The sequence below is a fragment of the Phocoena phocoena genome, chromosome 4, assembly GCF_963924675.1.
Source record: "Phocoena phocoena chromosome 4, mPhoPho1.1, whole genome shotgun sequence".
Taxonomy (NCBI): Eukaryota; Metazoa; Chordata; class Mammalia; order Artiodactyla; family Phocoenidae; genus Phocoena; species Phocoena phocoena.
Window position 1 is genome coordinate 88,481,021 of NC_089222.1, and position 24,748 is coordinate 88,505,768.

The following is a 24,748-nucleotide window of genomic DNA, read 5'->3' on the forward strand; positions in this document are numbered from 1 at the left end:
ATCTGTGCATGGATGGAAATGACACCAGAACCTAAACGCTTCTCCTAATTTTATCTTTAACCTACTTAATTTTCATTATCTTTGCTATATGCTATCTACACCATCACTTTTTCTCTTGCTCAAAATTTTAAAATGCTACACAAAGAATGTATCAAAATGAGAAACTTTATAGAAGAGGGGAAAGTATATACACACATGTACATATCCACACAAACATACACACAAGAGAGTATCCCTTAACCAAAAAATAAAAGCACAAATGGGCCAGGTTTGAACTTTATCTAAGATTATTATCCCAACGATGACTCTGTTTTACCTTTATGAGGATCTTACAACATGATCAATAAAAATCATACTAGAAATAATACTGAAAAAACACAAATTTTCAAACTAATTAAAATGTATCTAGGAAGTAAAAGATCCTTGCTGAAAACATCATGGGTAGAATCAATAAAAATGAATAACAGCTAAATTAACTGGATTGGAGAAGGAGCTGTTTTTCGCCAAGTACTGCACATTCTGAGGTATAAATTTCCACAATTCACCTAATCTAGCTTATTTTTAAGGTCTAAAAAGGACAAGGCTAAATAATTTTAAGTTGGACAGCAACTTTAAAATCATTGTCTGTCTTTACAAACATAAATATGTTCTGGTTAAATGGAATTTCCATGAAAATATTCTTTTTTAATTAAGAAAAAATGTCAACAAGGAAAATCTATAACAATATCTGAATATTAAATATTCAAACTAAAGACAGCTTGATACAGAATTATGTTAAAGGGAGAAAATAAAATGCATGATGCTTAAAAGGTAAATGTTATTCTTTACTTACACTGTATGTCTAATATGAAAGAATATCGGATGTCCTTTTCCAAGGCTGGATGTTTTACAACACAAGTAATCCGCCTTCCTCTAGCAAATCTGGTAGGAAAAAGCTTGTATTGGCTGATAATTGTTGCTGTTTCATTTGGAAAAGAAGTCGTAGTGGATTCCATTTCGCCAAGATCACCTTCCCAATCAATATGTGCAACTGGTTTTCCAGTGGCTGCGATACAAATGGCTGCTACTGTTTCATTTCCTCCATCAATTAAAGAATCTGGCCCTTTTATCAGACTCACAGTGGGTTCAACTGTTTAAATTTAAAAAAATTAGTTACATTTCAATCAAAAGCGTATTTACTCCTTCCAAGCCACAACTAGCCATATTTCATAAACTTAGAGACAACTGCATATAAAATACACACACGTTAAATGCCAACACCAACTGGATTCTTGGAACGAGAAGATCATGAACCAGGCCAAACAAAAAGCAAGACTTTACATAACCATCACAAAGATGGCTCTCCCTGGTAAAGATACACTTTTCTTTACAGGGACAAGTTTTTGAGTTTTCCCCAAAATTAGTATATAAAAAAAATTCCTGCAAATTTGATCATAATTTCCATTAGGAGATTAAAGGTACTACTACTCTGAAAGGAGATTAAAGGTACTATTACTATTACACTACTAAGCCTATGGCACATGGGCTTAGATGCTCTGTGGCACATGGTATCTTCTTCCTGGACCAGGGCTGGAACCCGTGTCCCCTGAATTGGCAGGTGTATTCTTAACCACTACGCCACCAGGGAAAAGAAAAAGCGGTTTCAATATATAATGCTTCAATTTGCAGCAAAAATGTTTACAACACATTTAATATAGGTACTGTTAAAATGTAATGTCACTAACAGTTTATTGAAGTGTACATGCTACCTACCTTTATCTGGTATAAGAAAGCTCCTCAGCAGGGGAAGTAACCTTAATGTTAGACCCCTTTAATCTACCCTCCATATATATGCTAGCTGCCTCTTCACATTTTCCAGCAAATTTTATATGCTCCTTTCTGTGTAAATTCCTGAGCCCTCACCGTCATGAATTCTTTGGCTCAAGCCTATAGGTTACTGTGTGCATTAAATTTTTAATCTAAAAGACTTTTTTTCATTTCTAATTGGTTCATTTTTTTAATATTTTTTGTCTCAACTTTCTGCTCCTGAGATTTATTTATGTGGGATCATTTCGCCTTAGATTATTATTTTGCAATTCTTCTTTTTTCTACTTTTTACTTTTAGATCATTTAGATTTGCATGCAACTGTATAAATTATTAGTTTTAACTACTGTATGGTTCATTTACTGTTGGACATTGGTGCTATTTCTTGCTTGGTACAAACAATTTTATAAGAAACATTTTCATTCATGTATCTTGGTATATTTGTATAAAAGTTCCTGTAGTTTATCCCTTGGTACTATGTTTATTTCCATTATTTACCAGATAATGCCAAAAAGCTTTCCAAAGTACCAATTTACTCCCAATCTTAGCATTCTGGTTGGTCCAACATACCCACTACAGTTGACAGCCAGACTTCTCAATGTTTGCCAACCTCGTAAGTATGTAACAGCATATCACTGAAACTTTGTTTCTAATTTCTCAGATTATGAATGATGTTAAGGATCTTTTCTTGTTTATGAGCCATTTGGAATTTCTTCTTCTGCAAAATACCTATTAAAGCCAATTGTTTTTTTCTTACTGATTTGGGAGAGTCCTTTTCTGATTATATGTGAAAATATCTTCCACCAGTTTAGGGCTTGTCTCTTTACCCTATGGTGTGTTTTGATGAGCAGAAGTTTTTAATTCAAATGCATAAAATTTATCAGTTAACTACTTTTTATATACAGGCACACCTCATTTGATTGCACTTTGCTGTATTGTGCTTCATAAATATTGCATTGTTCACAAATAGAAAGTTTGGGGCAACCCTGCACTGATCAAGTTTATCAGCACCATTTTTCCAACAGCATTTGCTCACTTCCTGTCTCTGTCACATTTTGGTAATTCTCACAATATTTCAACCTTTTTCTTTATTATTATATGTGTTATGATGATCTCTGATCTTCGATGTTACTACTGCAAAAAGATTACAACTGGATGAAGACTCAGATGATGGTTAGCATTTTTTAGCAACAAAATGTTTTTTAAATTAAGGTATGCACATTGCTTTTTAAGACATAATACTATTGTATCAAAACTACAATAAGGTATCACCTCACACCAGTCAGAATAGCCATCATTAAAATATCTACAAACAATAAATGCTGGAGAGGGTGTGGAGAAAAGGGAACCCTCTTGCACTGTTGGTAGGAATATAAATTGATACAGCCACTACGGAGAACAGTAGGAGGTTCCTCAAAGAACTAAAAATAGAACTACCATACGACCCAGCAATCCCACTACTGGCGTATATCCTGAGAAAACCATAATTCAAAAAGAGTCTGTACCAGAATGTTCACTGCAGCACCATTTACAATAGCAAGGACATGGAAGCAACCTAAGTGTCCAGCGACAGATGAATGGATAAAGAAGATGTGGCACATATATACAATGGAATATTACTCAGCCATAAAAAGAAACAAAATTGAGCTCTTTGTAGTGAGGTGAATGGACCTAGAGTCTGTCATACAGAGTGAAGTAACAGAAAGAGAAAAACAAATACCGTATGCTAACACATATATATGGAATCTAAAAAAAAAGTGGTTCTGAAGAACCTAGGGGCAGGACAGGAATAAAGATGCAGCTGTAGAGAATGGACCTGAGGACATGGGGAGGGGGAAGGGTAAGCTGGGACGAAGTGAGAGAGTGGCATGGACATACACTACCAAATGTCAAATAGCTAGCTAGTGGGAAGCAGCCGCGTAGCACAGGGAAATCAGCTCTGTGCTTTGTGAACACCTAGAGGGGTGGGATAGGGAGGGTGGGAGGGAGACACAAGAGGGAGGGAATATGGGAATGTGTGTATACACATAGCTGATTCACTTTGTTATACAGCAGAAACACATCATTGTAAAGCAATTACACTCCAATAAAGATGTAAAAAAAAAGACATAATACTACTGCACACTTAACAGACTATAGTATAGTATAAACGTAATTTTTTTTTTTTTGCAGTACGCGGGCCTCTCACTGCCGCAGCCTCTCCCGTTGCAGAGCACAGGCTCCGGACGCGCAGGCTCAGCCGCCATGGCTCACGGGCCCAGCTGCTCCGCGGCACGTGGGATCCTCCTGGACCGGGGCACGAACCCGCGCCCCCTGCATCAGCAGGCAGACTCTCAACCACTGCGCCACCAGGGAAGCCCTAAACATAATTTTTATAACACTGGGAAACCAAAAAATTCATGTGACTGTTTTACTGTGATATTCACTTTATTGCAATACTAGCTTTATTACAGTGGTCTAGAACTGAACCCACAATATCTCCAAGGTATATTTGTACTAAGAGTTACCTACTTCGAGGCCAAATTACTATGTATATCACATAGTAATTTGGCCTCGAAGTAGACCAAATTTCTTGTTCTCTACAGAAATTTAAGAGATTGACTTATCCCTTCAAATGGTAAGCACTGTTGTTTAACAGTCTGTGTCCGATAATTCCAACATCTCGTGCAGGTCTGTTTCTGTTGTCTTGTTTGCACTGGCTGCTGCTTGTGGAGTCTTCTTTACTTGTATGCCTGGTTGTTCAAGCAGATGAATCCTTGAGTTTGAATAATGAAGGTAGAAATAATTTGAGGCTTAGAATGCAGTACCTTTCTGTGTTTTCTTCTGCTAAGCTAGCTCCTGAGAACACTATCCAGTACAGGATCTCCTTAATTTCAGGCTACTCAAGTGATATAAACCAGGCCTAGAAGTCTATAAGAAGACTGGTTTACTTAATTTCAGACTACTCAAGTGATATAAACCAGGCCTAGAAGTCTATAAGAAGACTGGTTTACTACACGTGTACTATTATTCTGAAAACTGTTAAGCCTTTGGGTACCAGGAGAATATAAGGTTATTAGACATCCCATCTTGAGCAGACTTGCATTCAGATATTTGTCTCTCTCACTTCCCAAGGTTCTTGAAATCTTAGTTCATCATCTTAAGTGTCTCTTCTAAATTGTCTAATGTCCCCAAGGTTGAATACAGATTGCATCTTTCGGTACTAGGCTTATTTCTATGTTTCCACCTTCTCTTAGATTTGGTCTAGTTATATTCCGCACTATGTTGTTATTTCTTTAAAGTTTTCAATGGTTTTTAACATTTCACTTGCCCATCCCCCACCATGGGAGCGTTAATGTGAATAACCTGTGCCATCAATAGAGGCTTTTATCTTCGAGGAACTTAAAAAATTACCTTAAAGTCAATTTTAAATTGTTATTTCTATTTCTTCTGAAGGGAATCAATCTCCTGGTTGTACACTTCAGTTGCTTTCTAAAGTTACTTTTCTCATATTCCCCAACATTTAAGTTAACTTCTCTGCACCCTTCCCTGTCTAGTGGTTTTGTTGTTTCCTCTTAAGATGCTACCCAATGCCCTATATACTCTGATTTGGGGGAACATGAAGTTTTCCTGGCCCTGCATTAATGTCAGGATTGTTAAGCCTACTTCTTTCTGTTGGTTCTTTCATCCACCTCAAAAGTTTCCTCTCACATGCACATAGATCAGTACTAAGCCAAAGAATTCAGAGGGCCATTCTGTAGGTCTCTAAAGCACACACATTCTCTCTTTCTCTCTCATGTTCCCTTCTTTCCAGTATTCTGTTCCACAAATTCTAATCACCTGTCCAATCTGTCTCTTAAACTCAGTGAGACTAGCATTCTCTACCTGAATTCCTTGTCACTGAGCTGTCACTGGAAACTGCCTAAGGAGGAGGCTGGAGCAATTGTAGAACTCATCTTGTTTATTTTCCTTCTTTCAGGGATCATAATCCTACCATGCCTATTAAGTTGCCTAGTTTTTTTGTTGCTAGAGAGAGAAAGGGTAAATCCAGTCCCTGTTACTCCATCATGTGCAGCAGTGGAAATCTTTTTTTTTTTAATTACAAAAGTAATATTACTAAAAATTGGAAAAACAAAGAAAACTTATCCACAACTGTAATATCTTAATACAGTCATTATCATATTCTTCCATTTCCTTCTCTTATTTGTTTCTAGTTTCTATATAGATGTAATCATGGCATACCTACAGTTTTGTGGTTCATTTTATTTTCAAGCAGCAATACTTCTCTTAACTACAATTTTAACAACTATATAATATCCCATATATCAAAAGGAAGTAACCAATTGTACAACTCTTCTGCTATGGGGCATCTGTTGTTTAGTGTTCCCAAAGCTTTTTGCTATATTACATTCCCTTAATTCACTTTCTATTACTACTACTCCTTTGAAACTCTAATGTCACTGCCTAATCTATACACTCGATACTTTTCTTTGCCTGTTCTCTTTGACTGATTTGGTAAAATTTGATACTTAGTGCAGTTCTTCCAAATCAGTTCCAAAACAATTAAGTTCTAATGCCTTCAGGTATCTGCTGTAAGTAATGAATTAACTTCTGGGCTATGCATTTAGAATGATAGTAGCTATGTGCCAGCCTTCGGAGAACTGAAAAAATGGTCACTGAAATCACTTTCTGTATGGCTTGATTCTCACTGTGGGAAAAAGCTGCTAGAGTAATCTTAAAAACTTTTTTCTTCTCTTGATACGAATAATATTACTTTGACAGTTTTTCTCAAAGCTATCTATTTGAACTCCTCATCTCTATTTCTTCCAATCTCTGCCCTAATAAATACTGAGTCTTAGGCCTTCAGTTACTTTTTATAAGTTTCTTTTTTTTTTTTTTTTTTTTTTTTTTTTTTTTTTTTGCGGTACACGGGCCTCTCACTGTTGTGGCCTCTCCCGTTGCGGACCACAGGCTCTGGACACGCAGGCTAAGCGGCCATGGTGTTGTGGCCTCTCCGTGGCTCACGGGCCCAGCCACCCAGCGGCATGTGGGATCCTTCCGGACCGGGGCACGAACTCGTGTCCCCTGCATCAGCAGGCGGACTCTCAACCACTGCGCCACCAGGGAAGCCCTATAAGTTTCTTAAAAACTTTTATCTGATAAACACTACTACCTGGATGATCCCTGATTTTATTTGCTTTTGATACAAAGCTTGACTCTATAGTTTCTAACCACCTACCTGGAATTGTTTGCCTATGTATCCTCCAACTCAATAAGCCAAATGTTGAGTTCATCGTCTCATCCTCCCAATCCCCAACATGTTTTTCATTCAGATATGCCCATTTAAATTAATGGTAACATAATTTACTCAATCACTAAGGTTCAAAACCTGTTACTGTTCAAACCTCCCTAGTTTATTATATACAGTCAGTTACAACGTTCTGCTAATTTTTCCTTTGTAGTAGTTCCCTTCCTGACTCAAGTGGCAGAAATTAGAAAATTAACTTCAAGCTTTCATGGCCTCATGGCTGAAGCATTATGATTTCAGGACTCTTCATTTCAATCCATCAAAAACACCAGACTCATCATCTTAAATCACAACTTTCATCACATTACTTCTAAATCAGGTCTATGAGTTAGGTATCCCTCTAAGCAAGGTGAGAAGATGGTCAAAGCAGTGTTTCTCAAACTCTGCTGTGCATACAAAGTACTTGGGGATCTTGCTAAAATGTAGATTTAGCATTCAACAAGTCTGGGAGGGGTCTGTAATTCTGTATGTCTAACATGCTCCCAAGTGATGCCACTGCTGCTGGTTCATGAACCATGCTTTAAACAGCGAGAATCTGGGACTTCCCTGGTTGTCCAGTGGTTGGGGCTACATGCTTCCACTGCAGGGGGCACAGGTTTGATCCTTGCTCAGGGAACTAAAATCCTGTATGCCGTGCAGCGTGACCAAAAATAAATAAATAATAAACAGTAAGAATCTGAGAATAAAAGAAGAGAGGTGAGAAGAAGTACAATGCTGTACACTAAGTTTGCATTTCCAGCAATATAAAGCTCAAATTCCCCATCTTAATATTTAGATTACTTTAAAGTGGTCCTGCTCTACCTTTCTAGCCTTTAATTCTTGTATTTTATATAAATCCTTTGAACAACCAACAGATTACTCAGTAGTCCCGCAGAGGACACTTGGCAATGTTGAGAGACATTCTAACTTGTTGAAACTTAAGGAACTGCTACTAGCATCTAGTGGGTAGAGGTCATGGATACTGCTGAATAGTCTACAATGCACAGGACAGCTCATCACAAGAATTCCAGCCCAAAAGTTCAACAATGCCAATTCTGAAGAAACTCTGCCCTAATATATGCTGTTTCCTGCCTCCCTGCGTTGGCTCATTCTCCTCCCTATACTTCTTTCCTTTTTGCCTACCTAAAACCTATCCACCATTCAAGGACTGGCTCAACTACTTTTCTACAAAACATTTCTTAACTACAGAGTTTATTTATCCATTCCTATACCCTACTTAAATAACATTTAGTGTATTACTGCTACATACCAGAAACTCCTACAGGCTTTAGGGATATAAAGTTAAATTTTAAAGTGCACAGTTGCAGTCCACCATAAGTTTATAGTGAAGAAGACATACAATAAGCATTATGTTAATTGCTACAACAAAGATAAGCTCAAGATACAAAGGCAAAAGAGCAAAAAAACCCTATCAAATTGCAGAGGGGTAGATATTTCAAGAATGGCTTCCAAAAGGATGTGGTTTGGGGCTTCCCTGGTGGCACAGTGGTTAAGAATCCACCTGCCAATGCAGGGGACACGGGTTCAAGCTCTGGCCCGGGAAGATCCCACATGCCGCTAAGCAACTAAGCCCGTGCACACCACAACTACTGAGCCTCCACTCTAGAGCCCGCGTGCCACAACTACTGAGCCTGCATGCCTAGAGCCCATGCTCCACAACAAGAGAAGCCACCGCAATGAGAAGCCCGCATACCACAACGAAGAGTAGCGCCCGCTCGCCACAACTAGAGAAAGCCCGGGTGCAGCAACGAAGACCCAAGGCAGCCAAAAATAAATAAAATAAATTTATTAAAAAAAAAAAAAAAAAAAGGATGTGGTTTGATGAGTAGCAGTTAAATAGAAGAATCTAGAAGAAAGAGACAGGAGGAAAAAGGTGGCAATCCAGGCATAAGAAAACTACACATGTAAAAAAATAGGTGTTAATGAAGTATAAATAGTTAATTATGATTATAAAATTTGGGTTGCTGGGAGAAGTAGAGCAAGGAGTGGAATAGATGAAGTTAGAGAAGACCCAGCTAAAAGCATGACTAGTCTTATACCACCAACAGTCGAGTTTTAAACCACTGAGTATTGTGTTAATTTAAGGGGAATTACTAAAATTTAAAGCAAAAAGTCTTATTCACGAGCTCTCTCTTCTACATGCGAACTATTTATCTATTTTTTCTTGACACTGAATTTTTCTGTGACTTTTTTTACCCCAATGGCTTGCACTTGATTTTTCAGATATTTATGCCCTGCCTTCCAATCAAAACAGGTCTCAAAAGTATCAATTTTGTAAACATAAGTTATATTTTTCCCACAGCTCTTAGGGCAGGCTCTTAAACATTAAAGTCTTCAAATATTTAATGTTATTTCTATTTTTAAATAGTATTTCTCAATATGAAAAAATATATAACATATTTGGACAAAATTTCTTTCCTGCACATCAGTGACCCTGAAATCATGCCATTAAATATTAGAGGCTGTGTAGTTATTTGGTTCTCTGGAAGCAGACACTGAGATCAAATGAGGAGTACAAAAGGCTTATTAGGGAACAACATCTGGGAGAAAAGTGAAGAAGGATTGAGTAGGGAAAGCTATCAGCAGACCTTACAAAGTCCCTGACAGGCAAACAGGCAGATTCATAGCAAAGACCACCCATTAAAGGAGTTCCACTCTGGGTGGAAATGGCTACAGTTGCTTTTACTCCTTAATCCTCCTTCTAGTATTAAAAAAGTACTCACCAGCTATTCCAAATTGGTTTACCTTTCACTGCAGGTGACTATTTTAATGCTAATAAGCTCCTCCTAAATTCTGCTATAAACTTTAATAGTTTTCAGATAGGAAAAGGCAGAAGATCTTTCAATGCAAGCAATAGACCAAGATTCAAATAGCTATGCAAATCCACAACAGCAGAAATAAAAGCTGATTTGAAAAACAAACATGAGATGTCAGTGGCTCTAAGACCACAGTCACTTAAAAAATGGAAAAGCTTATTTAAAGATGGTAATTTAAAGGTTGAAAATTTGAGGGGAAACAATGAAAAGAAATGTCAAAGAATCTCAGCACTTAGTATTATAAATAAAAAACAATCTTTCATGAAGAAAGTAAAATAGCTATAAATTACACAGCTTTATATAGATACACAGGTAGATAGGGACAAGATTTAGTTTAAACTGAGAGTCTAGAATCATAGAATTTTATGACAGAACTTGAAAAAACATATCTGAATTATTTTATTTTAAACCTACATTTATATATAATTTCAATTATTTTAAGTTCTTGAAAATACTTTTACAATAATCCTCACCACACCACCAAAATATACAATTTAAGTACACCTACCTAATACAGTTACAGTTGTAGAGGACTGAGCATTTCCAAGTGGGAATGTAACAGCTTTGCATATATATTGTCCAGAATCAGAGAATCCTATGTTATGTAGAGTAATTGTTGCATCATTAAGTGAATAGTTTTTAAACAAGACTCTTCCCTGATATTCTCCTTGAACAGAGAATCCATATTGAGGATGATGAACTGCAACAGTCTGTGCACTTTTGCCATGTATCTTCTCCCATAAAATTTGTGTTATAGTTTCATTTCCTTCAATTAAACACTTCAGCGAAACATTCTTTCCCCATACTGCTGTGACATGTGGCTCCACAATAACTGGTCCAGCTAAGGCACCTAAGGAAAAACAAAAAAGCGTAGTTCTTAAAAATGAAAAAAAGTTACATTAACATATTATCAAATTCCCTCCCTTCCTGTTTTCCTCTTCCTTCTTCTCCTTGTGTAAGTACACACACACACACACACACACACACACACACACACACACACAGAGGCACAGACACTAATGACCGAGTAACAGGAAGGACTGAAAAGAGCTAGATGTTCCCAGGGCTGGTTGTAAGACCCAAAGAATGATTCTTACGTGAATCAAATAATCACCAATATGTGTTGCAGTGGAGAAGCACTAGATTGGGCCAAGAGTAAGCTTAAGAGCAGGTCCTTCCCCAGTCAAGCCACCAGGTAAGGTCCCAGCCCTAGCTGACACCCTGACTGCAGCCTTGTGAGAGACTCTGAAACAAAGGACCCAGCTGATCTATGCCTAGATTCCTGACCCAAAGAAACTGAGAGGTGATAAATATATGCTGTTTTAATACTATTAAATTTTAGGGTATTTTGTTACTCAGCAACAGATAATTAACACATTTAGGATCTGTCAAACCAAATATAATACCAAAGTTTCTTCCTTTGGAGAGTTCCTCTACCAAAAATCTGTATAAAACACTTCATTAAAGATAGACCAACTGCCAGAAAACATGAATTCAAAAAACACATACAAATGTGAAATTAAGTTTTTCTATCTCACAGATGAAGAAAAACTATTCTACAAGCAAAAGTTAAAATAAAATGATACCAAACTTCACTTTTATAATAATGATTTCCTTCCTAAAAGCAATGGATGAAATATAAATCATTTTTAGGAACATAGGACTAATACTCATGAATACTAAACTCAAGCAAGATGATCTTCACTGACAGGTATATTAGAACATATATAACAAATCCTTGGAGAGTTTACAACTCACATACATGTCCTGGCAAAATAAATGCTCAAACTAAGAAGTAAACCAATATAAGCACTTGAATACAGAAACTGTATAAATACCTTTAAAATTTAGAGTTATGTCTAGTTAATATTTTTAAATAAATACAAAAATGCAGAAAGGTATCACTTAAAAAGATAACCAAGAAAAATGTGTTTAAACATATTCAACAGTTCTAAACAACAACAAAACCTTTACACAATATTATTTCCATGAATAATATTTTTTCCTTCTTGGCAGGAAAAAAAAACCATAAATGAATATATTAGATAGATACATACATGGATACATACATAGCTAGATAGCTAGATAAGAGGGCAAACTTTACCACCCAAGAGATGATTGAGGATATTACAAAAAAGGACTGACAATTCACACTGACCATACTTAACAGCTATGGCAGAAAAAGGCTTTCTTTTAGCCACTCCACCAAAAAAGTATCAAGTCCAAAAAATGTACCATCATTGCTCTTATGCTTTCAAGCATAATTACAAAGCTTTTAAAATTTAACCTATAAAATATGAAAGTATTCTAATGTATTTTAACAAGTTATCATAAGCCTAGTACTATACCCAAAACTATGCAAATGAAAGGGCAATTTACAAATACTGAAAATTTCATATAATATTATGAAAGAACACACAGCTCTTTATTTAAAGAAAAAGACACATGACCAAGTAGGATATTCAAGAATGTAAGGATATTTTTAGACTATTCATCACACTGAAAGGTCACATAACTTTCTCATCTGATGCCAAAAAGACATTTAATAGAATTCAATATTCATTATCTGATTTTTTTTAATTAATTAATTTAATTTTTGGCTGCGTTGGATCTTTGTTGCTGCACGCAGACTTTCTCTAGTTGCGGCAAGCAGGGGTTACGCTTTGTTGTACTGCACAGGCTTCTCATTGTTGTGGAGCATGGGCTCTAGGCACACGGGCTTCAGTAGTTGTGGCACACAGACTCAGGAGTTTTGGCTCACAGGCTCTAGAGCGCAGGCTCAGTAGTTGTGGTGCACGGGCTTAGTTGCTCCACAGCATGTGGGATCTTCCCAGACCAGGACCCAAACTTGTGTCCCCTGCATTGGCAGGTGGATTTTTAACCACTGTGCCACCAGGGAAGCCCTCATTATCCGATTTTTAAAAAATAACTAATAACTGAGAAAAGGAGTCTTAATAATAAAGTAGATTTTTCTCAAATCAATGGCCATCACAATGCTAAAATTTAAAAGGGGGCATGGTTATTAATGAAAGACCAAGGCAAGATGGTGCACTGTCATTACCATCATTCAACTTAGACTAGAAATTCCCATTCAATGAGACAAGAAAAGGAAAGAAGGAAGAATAAGAATAAGAAAGGAAAAGACAAAATTATTATTTGAAAAACCTATTACTAGAAAAACCTAAGAAGGCCAAGTAAAGTGCTATTAGGACAAATAATGTGGTTGCTTGCAAACCATGCAAACTGTATACAAAATGTGTATTCATCAGGCCATAACAAGTGATAGCCTTTACAAACTTACTGTAGAAAAAGTCAATATTCGCAAAATATTAACATTTAAAACACCCATGAATAATGTTGTAAAGAATCTAGAAACCTGAGAAATTAACTTGAGTAAATGGAAGATATGTTCCTGAGAAGAAAGACGTAATACCTACTACTTAGACAGCAAATCTCTCCATGTTAGCACACAAATTCAATGCAACTTCAGTAAAAACCATGACAAAACTTCTTGAAACTAGAATAGGGACACTATGTTTAAAAAAAAACCCACGATAGCATAGTAAAGGGGAGAAAGAATACTAAAGTAAAAATAATAAAAACCTTAATGTCTTAAAACAATTGAAAGTACACAAACAGATCAACATATAGAATGGAATACAATACGTAATATGTTGTACAAGTGGGGAAATAATGAATTAGTCAAGACATGATGAAAGGACAAGAGCTAATATTTGGAAATAGATCTACCCCTGCTTTACTAAACACACACACGCACACACACACACACAAATCCAGATGAAGATATAAATGTAAAAAAATGAGCCACATATTCCATATATACTGACAATAATTTTTTATATACTCTGGAAGATAAACATTAGTTACTCTAAGGAGGGACACAACTAAGGATTAAAGAAAGAACTTTTAGTTTTTACTTTGTGTTCTTCTTTGATGTCAGAATCACAGTAAATAATGTTCAAAATAAAAGCAAATAAAAAATACAGAATCATCTTCCTCAGGTGGAAGCAGAAAAGAGATAAGATAAAAGAAGTATTATGGACTGAATGTTTGTGTTCCTCCAAAATGTATATATTGAATACCTAACTGGTGGTGGGGTCTTTTTGTGGTAATTAGGTTATATGAGGGCAGGGCCCACAGGCTGGCATTAGTGTCCTCATAAGAAAAGGAAGAGAGAGTAAAGCTCTCTCTCCCTCTCTGTGAGGACAAAGCAAGAAGGTGGCTGTCTACAAGTCAGGAAAGGGTCCTCAACAGGAACTAGATCTGCTTGCACCTTGATCTGGGATTTCTCAAACTCACAGAACTATAAGAAATAAATGCCAGATGTTTAAGCCAACCAGTCTATAGTGTTTTGTTATAGCAATCCCACCTTACTAAGACATTAAGTGTCAGAATTAACTTGAAGGGACAGTGCTAATGATATCTCCTTACAACCTTAAGAATAACAGCTTATGGGGTAGCAATACTTTTATCAGGCAGAACAGACGTTAAAACAAAATCCAGAGCAAAAGACAAAGAAGGACATCATATAATGATAAAGGGATCAATCCAAGAAGCAGATGTAACATTTGTAAACATATATGCACCTAATATAGGAGCACCTAATAGGAGCACCTAAATATATAAAGCAAATAATAATAGACACAAAGGAAAAAACTGACAAAATATGGTAACAGTATGGGATTATAATACCCTACTTATATCAGTGAATAGATCATCCAGACAGAAAACCAATAAGGAAACAGTGGTCTTAAATGACATATTAGACCAGATGGACTTAATAGATATCTACAGAATACATATCTCATCCCAATACAGAATACACATTCTTTTCAAGTGCACATGGAACTTTCTCCAGGAAAGATCACATGCTAGGCCACGAAAAGGTATCAGTAAATTTAACAGATTGAAATTATATCAAGCATCCTTTCTGACCACAATGGTATGAAACTAGACATTAACTACAGAAAGAAAAATGGAAAAAATACAAACACGTGGAGACTGAACATGCTACTAAAAACAAATCACAAAAAAGAACACCACAATGCATCCATGAACAAATCAAAGAGGAAATCAGAAAATACCTTGAGACAAGTGAAAACAGAAACAAAACTTTCCAAAATCTATGGGACACAGTAAAAGCAGTTCCAAGAGAGAAGATACAAGCCAACCTCAAGAAACAAGAAAAATCTCAAACAACCTAACTTTCCATCTAACAGAATTAAAAAAGAAGACAAAGCCCAAAGGTAGCTAGTAGAAGGAGGAAAATAATAAAGATCAGAGCAGAAATAAATAAAATAGAGACCGAAAAAAACAAACAAACAAAAAAAACCCACCAACAGAAAAGACCAATGAAACCAAGAGCTGGGTTTTTGAACAGAGAAACAAAACTTATAAACCTTTAGTCACAATCTTCCAGAAAAAGAGAGCCCAAATAAAATTAGAAACAAAAGTTACAGCCAACATCACAGAAGTACAACAATCATAATACCACAGTTATACACCAACAAATTGAACAATCCCCCCAAAATGGATAAATTCCTAGACATTGCAATCTTCTAAGACTGAATCAGGAACAAATAAATAGAAAATCTGGACAAACCAATTACGAGTAATGAAATTGAATCAGTAATCAAAAAACTCCAAAAAAACTAAAGCCCAGGACCAGACAGCTTCACAGGGCAATTCTACCAAACATTTAAAGAGTCAGTACCTATCCTTCTCAAACTATTCCAAAAAGCTAAAGAGCAGAGAACACTCTGAAACTCATTCTGCAAGGCCAGCTTTACCCTCATACCAAAATCAGAAAAAGACACGACAAAAAAAGAAAACTGCAGACCAGTATCTCTGATGAACACAGATGCAAAACTCCTCAACAAAATATTAGCAAACAGAATTCAACACATAAAAAGGACCATACATCATGATCAAGCAGTATTTCAGGATGCAAGGATGGTCCAATACCTGCAAATCAATCAATGTGATACACATTAACAAAGTGAAGGGTAAAAAAAGCACATGATCATCTCAACAGATGCAAAAAAAAAAAAAAAGCATTATCATCTATTTACGATAAACTCTCAACAAATTTGGTAAAGAGGGAACATACCTAAACATAATAAAGGACATTTACGACAAACCCACAGCTAATATCATACTCAATGGTAAAAAGCTAAAAGCTTTTCCTTTAAGATCAGGGACAAAACAAGCATGCACACTCTTGCCACTTCTACTTAACATAATATTGAAAGTCCTAGCCACAGCAATCACACAAGAAGAAGAAATAAAGGCATTCCATTTGGAAAGGGATAAGGAAAACTGTCATTGCAGATGACATGCTACTATATATAGAAAACACTAAAGTCTCCAAAAAAAATTAGAAATAATAGATTCAGTGAAGTTGCACATTACATAATCAATATACAAAAACTGGCAGATTTCTATACACAATGACAAACTATCAGAAATAGAAATTAAGAAAACAATTCCATTTACAATTGCACCAAAAAGAATAAACACCAGCAGTGCAAGAGTGTTCCCTTTTCTCCACACCCTCTCCAGCATTTATTGTTTCTAGATTTTTTGATGATGGCCATTCTGACTGGTGTGATAATTGATACAGCCACTATGGAGAACAGTATGGAGGTTCCTTAAAAAACTACAAATAGAACTACCGTACGACCCAGCAATCCCACTACTGGGCATATACCCTGAGAAAACCATAATTCAAAGAGTCATGTACCAAAATGTTCATTGCAGCTCTATTTACAATAGCCAGGAGATGGAAGCAACCTAAGTGTCCATCATCGGATGAATGGATAAAGAAGATGTGGCACATATATACAATGGAATATTACCCAGCCATAAAAAGAAACGAAATTGAGTTATATGTAGTGAGGTGGATGGACCTAGAGTCTGTCATACAGAGTGAAGTAAATCAGAAAGAGAAAAACAAATACCGTATGCTAACACATATATATGGAATCTAAGGGGAATAAAAAAGGTCATGAAGAGCCTAGGGGTAAGACCGGAATGGAGACACAGACCCACTTGAGAATAGACTTGAGGACGTGGGGAGGGGGAAGGGTAGGCTGTGACAAAGTGAGAGAGTGGCATGGACATATATAAACTACCAAAAGTAGAATAGATAGCTAGTGGGAAGCAGCCGCATAGCACAGGGAGATCACCTCGGTGCTTTGTGACCACCTAGAGCGGTGGGATAGGGAGGGTGGGAGGGAGGGAGATGCAAGAGGGAAGAGATATGGGAACATGTGTATATGTATAACTGATTCACTTTGTTATAAAGCAGAAACTAACACACCATTGTAAAGCAATTATACTCCAATAAAGATGTTAAAAAAAAGAATATTTTATAGGCAGTTTTATATCTTTATCCAATAAAATGATTCAGAATTTTCAAAAACAAACAAACAAAAAGAATAAAACACCTAGGAATAAATTTAACCAAGGACAGGAATTCCCTGGCAGTCCAGTGGTTAGAGCTACCAAGGGCCTGGATTCGATCCCTGGTGAGGGAACTAAGATCCCACAAGCTGCATGGTGTGGCCATAAAATTAAAAAATTAATTTAACCAAGAAGGTGAAGACCTGTACGTTGAAAGCTATAAGACACTGATAAAACAAATTTTAAAAGACGCAAATAAATGGAAAGATATCCCATGTTCATGGATCGTTAAAATACCCATGCTACCAAAAGCAATCTATAGGCTCAATACAATTTCTATCAAAATTCCAGTAGCATATTTCACAGAACTAGAACAAATAATCTTAAAATTCGTATGGAACCACAAAAGAACCCTAACAGCCTAAGCAATTAAAATAAAAAAGCTGGAAGTATCACACTCCTTGACTTCCAACTATACTACAAAGCAACAATAATCAGAACACTACGGTACTGGTATAAAAACAGACACATGACCAATGGAACAGAATAGAGAGCCCAGAAACAAACCCACACACAAAAACTCAAAATGGATTAAAGACCCAAATGCAAGACCTGAAAACATAAAACTCCTAGAAGAGAGCATAGGCAATACATTCTTTGAAATTAGTCTTAACAATATTTTTTTGGATCTGTCTCCTCAGGCAAGGGAAACAAAAGCAAAAATAAACAAATGGGACCAAATCAAACTGAAACACTTTTTCACAGTGAAAGAAACCAACAAAACGAAAAGGCAACCTACTGAATGGGGAAAGATATTTGAAAATGGTATGTCCAATAAGGGATTACTATCCAAACTAAACAAAGAACTCATACAACTCAATATCAAAACACTAAACAACCCAATTAAAACATGGGCAGAGGACCTGGACAGGCATTTTTCCAAAGAAGAAACAGATGGCCAACAAGTACAAGAAAAGATGGTCAACATCACTATCATCAAATACAAATGCAAATCAAAATCACAATGAGATATTACCTCACAACTGAGAATGGCTATCATCCAAAAAAACAAAAATAACAAGTACTGATGAGGATGTGGAGAAAAAGGAACCCTCATGCACAGCTGGTAGAAATGTAAATTGGTACCGCCACTATGAAAAGCAATATGAAGGTTCCTCAAAATATTAAAAATAGAACTACCATATGATCTAGCAATTCCACTCCTGGGTATTTACCTGAATAAACAAGAGCACTAATTTGAAAAGATATATGCATGCCAATGTTCAAGCAGTATTATTTACAATAGCCAAAACACAGAAACGACTTAAATATCCATCAAGAAGATGTAATACACACACACACACACACACACACACACACACACAAAATGGACTATTAGTTATAAAAAAGAATAAAACTTTATCATTTGCGACAAAATAGATAGACCTAGAGGGTATTTTGCTTAGTGAAATAAGACAGAGACAAATATTATACTATATGTTTTCTCTTATATACAGAATCTCTTTATTTGTATCATCATATACAAATGCAAATCAAAACCACAATGAGATATCACCTCACAGATAGAATAAACTAGTGGGAGAGAGGGGAGGGGGGAGAAGGGGAGAGAGTTATGAAGGGGGGAGAGAAGGGAAGAGAGTTGTGAAGAGGGGCACAACAGGTGAAGGGGTTCAAGAGGTACAAACTACTAGGTACAAAATAAAAAGTTACAAGGATACAATGTGCAGCACAGGGAATATAATCAACATTGCATAATAACTTTGTGGCATATTCTATATCAAATTACTATGCTGTACACCTGAAACTAATATAATATTGTAAGTCAACTATACTTTAAAGAAAAATTTTTGAAAAAAAAAGAAAGAAGAACCATGGTTAATGGCCACCATTATTAAAGAGAATATTTGGAGATAGGAGAAAAAATGGACCCACTGAATCAAAAATGTATTTAAAATATTTTACAATACGTAAACAGGGAAAACCACTCTCAGCATAACAGCAAAGATAGAAAAACCACCAAGGAAAAAGTTGATAGATTTGACCAAAAAAACTAACCCTCTAATAATTGAAGAGCCTGAGCAGATATTTACCAAAAAACTATAAATGGCTTTTTTTTAAAGTGTTCAATTTTACTCATAAACAAATATTAATGTAACTATCAGGTTTTTCTTTTTGATTTTTTTTGTTTTAATTTCTAGGAGATTATGAGTGGTTTTTTACTTTCTAATTTTTCTACAGAAACATTGAGTAGTTTTTGCTTGTTGCAAAAGTCAATTCTGGTGTAAAACTTTTTTGTTTCAACCCTTAAACCTTTACTCAAGGCTTTATACTACCCTTTAAGTACTGATAATTTGGCTCTCCCTTAGATTCCATGAGCTTCTAATGACCTATCTCCTTGTTTTTCAGTTAGCCACAGTTAGTTTCTGTTGCTTGTAAACAAAAGTGTCTATTACATTTCCAATCCTAGACTAAACCCCAAAATTAAAAGCCACTTCTGAATAAGATTTTCCCCCATGGAATCTTAAAACTGTGGAGAGGGCTTCCCTGGTGGCGCAGTGGCTGGGAGTCCGCCTGCCAATGCAGGGGACATGGGTTCGTGCCCCGGTCCAGGATGATCCCGCATGCCGTGGAGCGGCTGGGCCCATGGGCCATTGCCGCTGGGCCTGCGCGTCCAGAGCCTGTGCTCCGCAGGGGGAGAGGCCACAACAGTGAGAGGCCCACATACCGCAAAAAAAAAAAAAAAAAAAAGTGGAGAAACAGATTTTCCTTTGTGGTTCTTAGACCAAGGTCAATATTAGAATGCCTCACTACCCAAGATCTCCCAAACATTGAGCCTCTTCTTCCCCCCACTTTCCCATCTGAAGCTTCACTGGAGCATTTGACTGGAGAGCAAAAGTGTACTGGAGAAACAACTGTTTATTACTAAAGATCTAAGTTATTTGAAATATGTTCTTCATTAATGGTGATGTAAAGCCTACAACATAAAGAGGCTAAGAACAGCAAAGAATTGAACCTATCATGTCTGGCAAGACTTTAACTTTGTAATATCCTGGCTACTGCACACTCTAGAAGCCAACGAAAAACATAATAAGATACGATGTCCTGTTTCTGCTCTGTGTGTCTATTTGATATAAATCAAATAAAAAGTTTTGTAGTTAATCAACTGAACTTATTATCCTTTCAAAGAGAAAGAGAGAAAGGATTGCTTTTCCCCTACCTGTGGCTCCCATGAAAACACAAGAACCAAGAATAAACAACTCTTCAGAATTTGCATGTGTATTTGTAAAGTCATTCAGTGAGTATTTAGAGTACCCAGAGGATTCAAGTCATCAGGAAATATATATATATTGATCAAGAAGCTTCTAACAGAAAATATATATATATAGGACTGATGTAACTTCTATGGATTTTTTCAAAACAAAACAAACAGACTTGAGATTCATATTAGAGATCACATTAAAGAAAACTGATTGAAACGGAAGTATGAGTAAAGTGGCAATTGTCCAAGAAATGAGCCAAGAACTAAAAGAAGTCATCACTATCTCTAATACTATCCTTTTTGATATTTTAATATTATCATTTACTACATTTTACTTTTCAACCTACAAGAAATGACAGGCATCTTGGACATTTTAGGTCCCAGGATCTTCCAAATGTTAGGATCTACAGAATAAGTATATGCAAATAGTATACAAATGAAACATTTATTGATTGTGCTGTGTCCAACTACAAACAACACTTCCAAACATCTCTAAAGTAGGGATCCTTTCAGACTCCTCAAAATTTAGAATAATTTTTTAAAGCAACGACTGAAATACGTATACATTTTCAAGAGACTAGTAAAATCAGAGAATCTAGGTATCCTCAACAATTTCAGCATACTTAAAAACATTTTAGAGGAATTAAATATAACACCAGTAGATTCAGTAATTAGTCTGAATTGTTTTAAACTGATAAATGTTTGCCATGTCAACTTCAAATATGTAACAAAAGTCTTTTCAACAATATCCCCAAACAACACTCAAAACAGAGATAAGTGCAGACAGAGTAGAGCCAAGTGACTAATAAAATGTGAAAACTATAAGCTGAAAACTCAAATACTATTAGAGTATGAAAGAATCTCTAACTCTGGGATAATAGGAGATCCTATACTCTAAGGAAAAGCTTGGATCACATATCAAAAATGGTTGAGAGAATCCAGGGCATTAATCTATCAGTATGTATTAAGTATGTACTTTGTTTCCAGACACTGTTCTAGGTGCTGGGAATAGTACTGAACAGAGAGATGTCCCTGTCCTTACAGGGTTTACATTCTAATTGGAAAGACAGAATTAACAAGAAAATAAAAAGATACCAGATAATAAGAACTATGGAGGAAAATAAAGGAAGGTAAAAGGGACAGTTATTACTTTACGATAGAACCATAACTTTTTGATCAAAGAGTGATAAAAGAAGGCCTTTTTAAAATAACACTGGAGCAGAGATTTGAAAAAAGTGAAAAAGTGAGAAAAAAGAACCTTTCAGTGTCCCTATAGTGAAGTGAGAGGACGAATGGCAGGAAATGAGGCCACAGTGGCAGCAGGGGACCAGACTATACATTTGTAGGACTTGGTTTTATTAATCCTGATAAAATGAAAAACTAGACAGTTTTTAGCAGAAACATGACATATTCTAATTCACCTTTTTTAAAAGGACTAAACCAAGGATTCCAGTTAAGAATGTATTTTGTTAAAGGAGGAGAGAGAAGATGGGGTCTGGACCATACTAATCAAAGTGGCAGTGTTAAGTAGTGGTCAGATGCTGGATATACTGTATTTTGAAAGCACACCAAATAGGATTTTTGGTGATGCAACCAAATATTGGGTCAAAGACAAACAGAGAAGCCAAAATTACTCCAAAGTTATGGCCTGAATAAGTGGGATGGTGGAGTTGCCATTTACCAAAATGAGAATTAGCAAGTGGAGCATTTTTAAGGGGTAGAGTTCAGAAGTGCAGTTTTCAACTTGTTAAGTTTGTGATACCTATTTCACAACCAAATGGATATATTTATAAGCAGCTGAATACATAAAAGTATGCTGTTCTGGAGAGAGTGATGGATTGAGAATGTAAATTTAGAATAATCAACCTATAAAAAGGTATATAAAGTAATTAGGCTGAATGAAACCACTAAAGAGTATTAACAACACAAAGACTAAGAACCCATGGAGCATTCACACATTTAAAGGTTTGGAAGTTAAACAGAATTCAAGAAAGACGGCAAAGGGTGGCCAGGGAAGAAAGAAGAGGACCAAGAAGTATCCTGCACAATAAGTTAGCAAGTACCTAGAAAGAGAGTGATCAATTACTCCAAATGCTGTATAGGCCAAAAAAGAGGACTGATAAGTAACTAATGAATTTGGCAACTGTCTTTAGTGAGTGGTGAGGATAAAAACTTGATTGGACTAGATTTGTGATAGTATGGACACTCTGATTCTAGCCAAGGAAGAGTAACAGGATATACCCACCTGCTTGAAACAACCATATCAAGACAATAAGCAGCAGGCAACAAAAGAGAATGATCCCCGAGAGACAGCAAACACACAGATGAGCCAGATGACTGGACTCAGCTTACCGCCCATAGTGAATTCCAGAGCCACAACTAGGGAGAGAGAACGTAAAGAACCAGGCAATCTCCCTGAGTCCTATGCAACCTCATATTGAAGATTCTACCCAGTACAATCAGCCAAGAAAGCAAAATAAAAGGCATCCAGATTAGGAAAGAATAAAACTGTCTTTACTTGCAGAAAATACAATCATCTGTGTAGACTATCAGATGGAATCTACAAAAAAGCTACTATATCAAGGGTGATTAGCAAGGATGGTAGTAGTCTTATGTAGGACCTAAGATCAATATACAAATATCAATTATATTTCTATGAATTAGCAACAAAAAATTGGGAAGAAATTCTCAACACTGTTGTTTAGCATTAAAAAAAAGATAGGCTAAGGAGAGATCTGACAAAAGCTATGAAAAACTAGTATAGTTAAAAGCTGCAAAATTGGCTGAGAGAAGTTAAAGACCTAAATAAAATAAATGGAAAAGCATACTTGTTCATAGATTAGAAGATTCAATATTTTTTTTATTTATTTTTTTATACAACAGGCTCTTATTGGTCATCCATTTCAAACATATTAGTGTATACATGTCAATCCCAATCTTCCAATTCACCCCACCCCTCAATTTCCCCCCTTGGTGTCCATACATTTGTTCTCTACATCTGTTTCTCTATTTATGCCCTGCAAACTGGTTCATCTGTACCATTTTTCCAGATTCCACATGTATGCGTTAATATATGATATTTGTTTTTCTCTTTCGGACTTACTTTACTCTGTATGACAGTCTCTAGGTCCATCCACGTCTCTACAAATGACCCAATTTTGTTCCTTTTTATGGCTGAGTAATATTCCATTGTATATGTACCACATCTTCTTTATCCATTCATCTGCCGACAGGCATTTAGGTTGCTTCCACCTGGCTATTGTAAATAATGCTGCAATGAACACTGGGGTGCATGTGTCTTTTTGAATTATGGTTTTCTCTGGGTATATGCCCAGTAGTGGGATTGCTGGATCATATGGTAATTCTATTTTTAGTTTTCTAAGGAACCTCCATACTGTTCTCCATAGTGGCTGTATCAATTTACATTCCCAACAACAGAGCAAGAGGGTTCCCTTTTCTCCACACCCTCTACAGCATTTGTTGTTTGTAGATTTTCTGATGATGCCCATTCTAACTGGTGTGGGGTGATACCTCATTGTAGTTTTGATTTCCATTTCTCTAATAATTAGTGATGTTGAGCAGCTTTTCATGTGCCTCTTGGCCATCTGTATGTCTTCTTTGGAGAGAGGTCTATTTTGGTCTTCTGCCCATTTCTTGACTGGGTTGTTTCCTTTAATATTGAGCTGCATGAGCTGTTTATATATTTTGGAGATTAATCCTTTGTCCGTTGATTCGTTTGCAAATATTTTCTCCCATTCTGAGGGTTGGCTTTTCATTTTGTTTATAGTTACCTTTGCTACGCAAAAGCTTTTAAGTTTCATTAGGTCCCATTTGTTTATTTTTGTTATTTCCATTACTCTAGGAGGTGGATCAAAAAAGATCTTGCTGTGATTTATGTCAAAGAGTGTTCTTCCTATGTTTTCCTCTAAGAGCTCTATATTATCTGGCCTTACATTAAGGTTTTAATCCATTTTGAGTTTATTTTTGTGTATGGTGTTAGGGAGTGTTCTAATTTCATTCTTTTGCATGTAGCTGTCCAGTTTTCCCAGCACCACTTACCGAAGAGACTGTCTTTTCTCCATTGTATATCCTTGCCTCCTCTGTCATAGATTAGTTGACCACAGGTGTGCGGGTTT

The 24,748-nt window shown here is 36.2% G+C and overlaps 1 protein-coding gene across 3 annotated transcripts in view; it reads right to left on the minus strand.

Moving 5' to 3' along the window:
* The window catches only part of NECTIN3 (nectin cell adhesion molecule 3), a 127,860-nt gene that overhangs the window by 75,333 nt on the left and 27,779 nt on the right, over positions 1-24,748 (minus strand). For all 3 annotated transcript variants that reach the window (XM_065876530.1, XM_065876529.1, XM_065876531.1), the window contains exons 2-3: positions 10,416-10,757; positions 833-1,129 (exon numbers count right to left, since the gene is read on the minus strand). In XM_065876530.1, the coding sequence (XP_065732602.1) occupies positions 833-1,129; positions 10,416-10,757 (639 nt within the window). The remainder of the gene's footprint in view (positions 1-832; positions 1,130-10,415; positions 10,758-24,748) is intronic.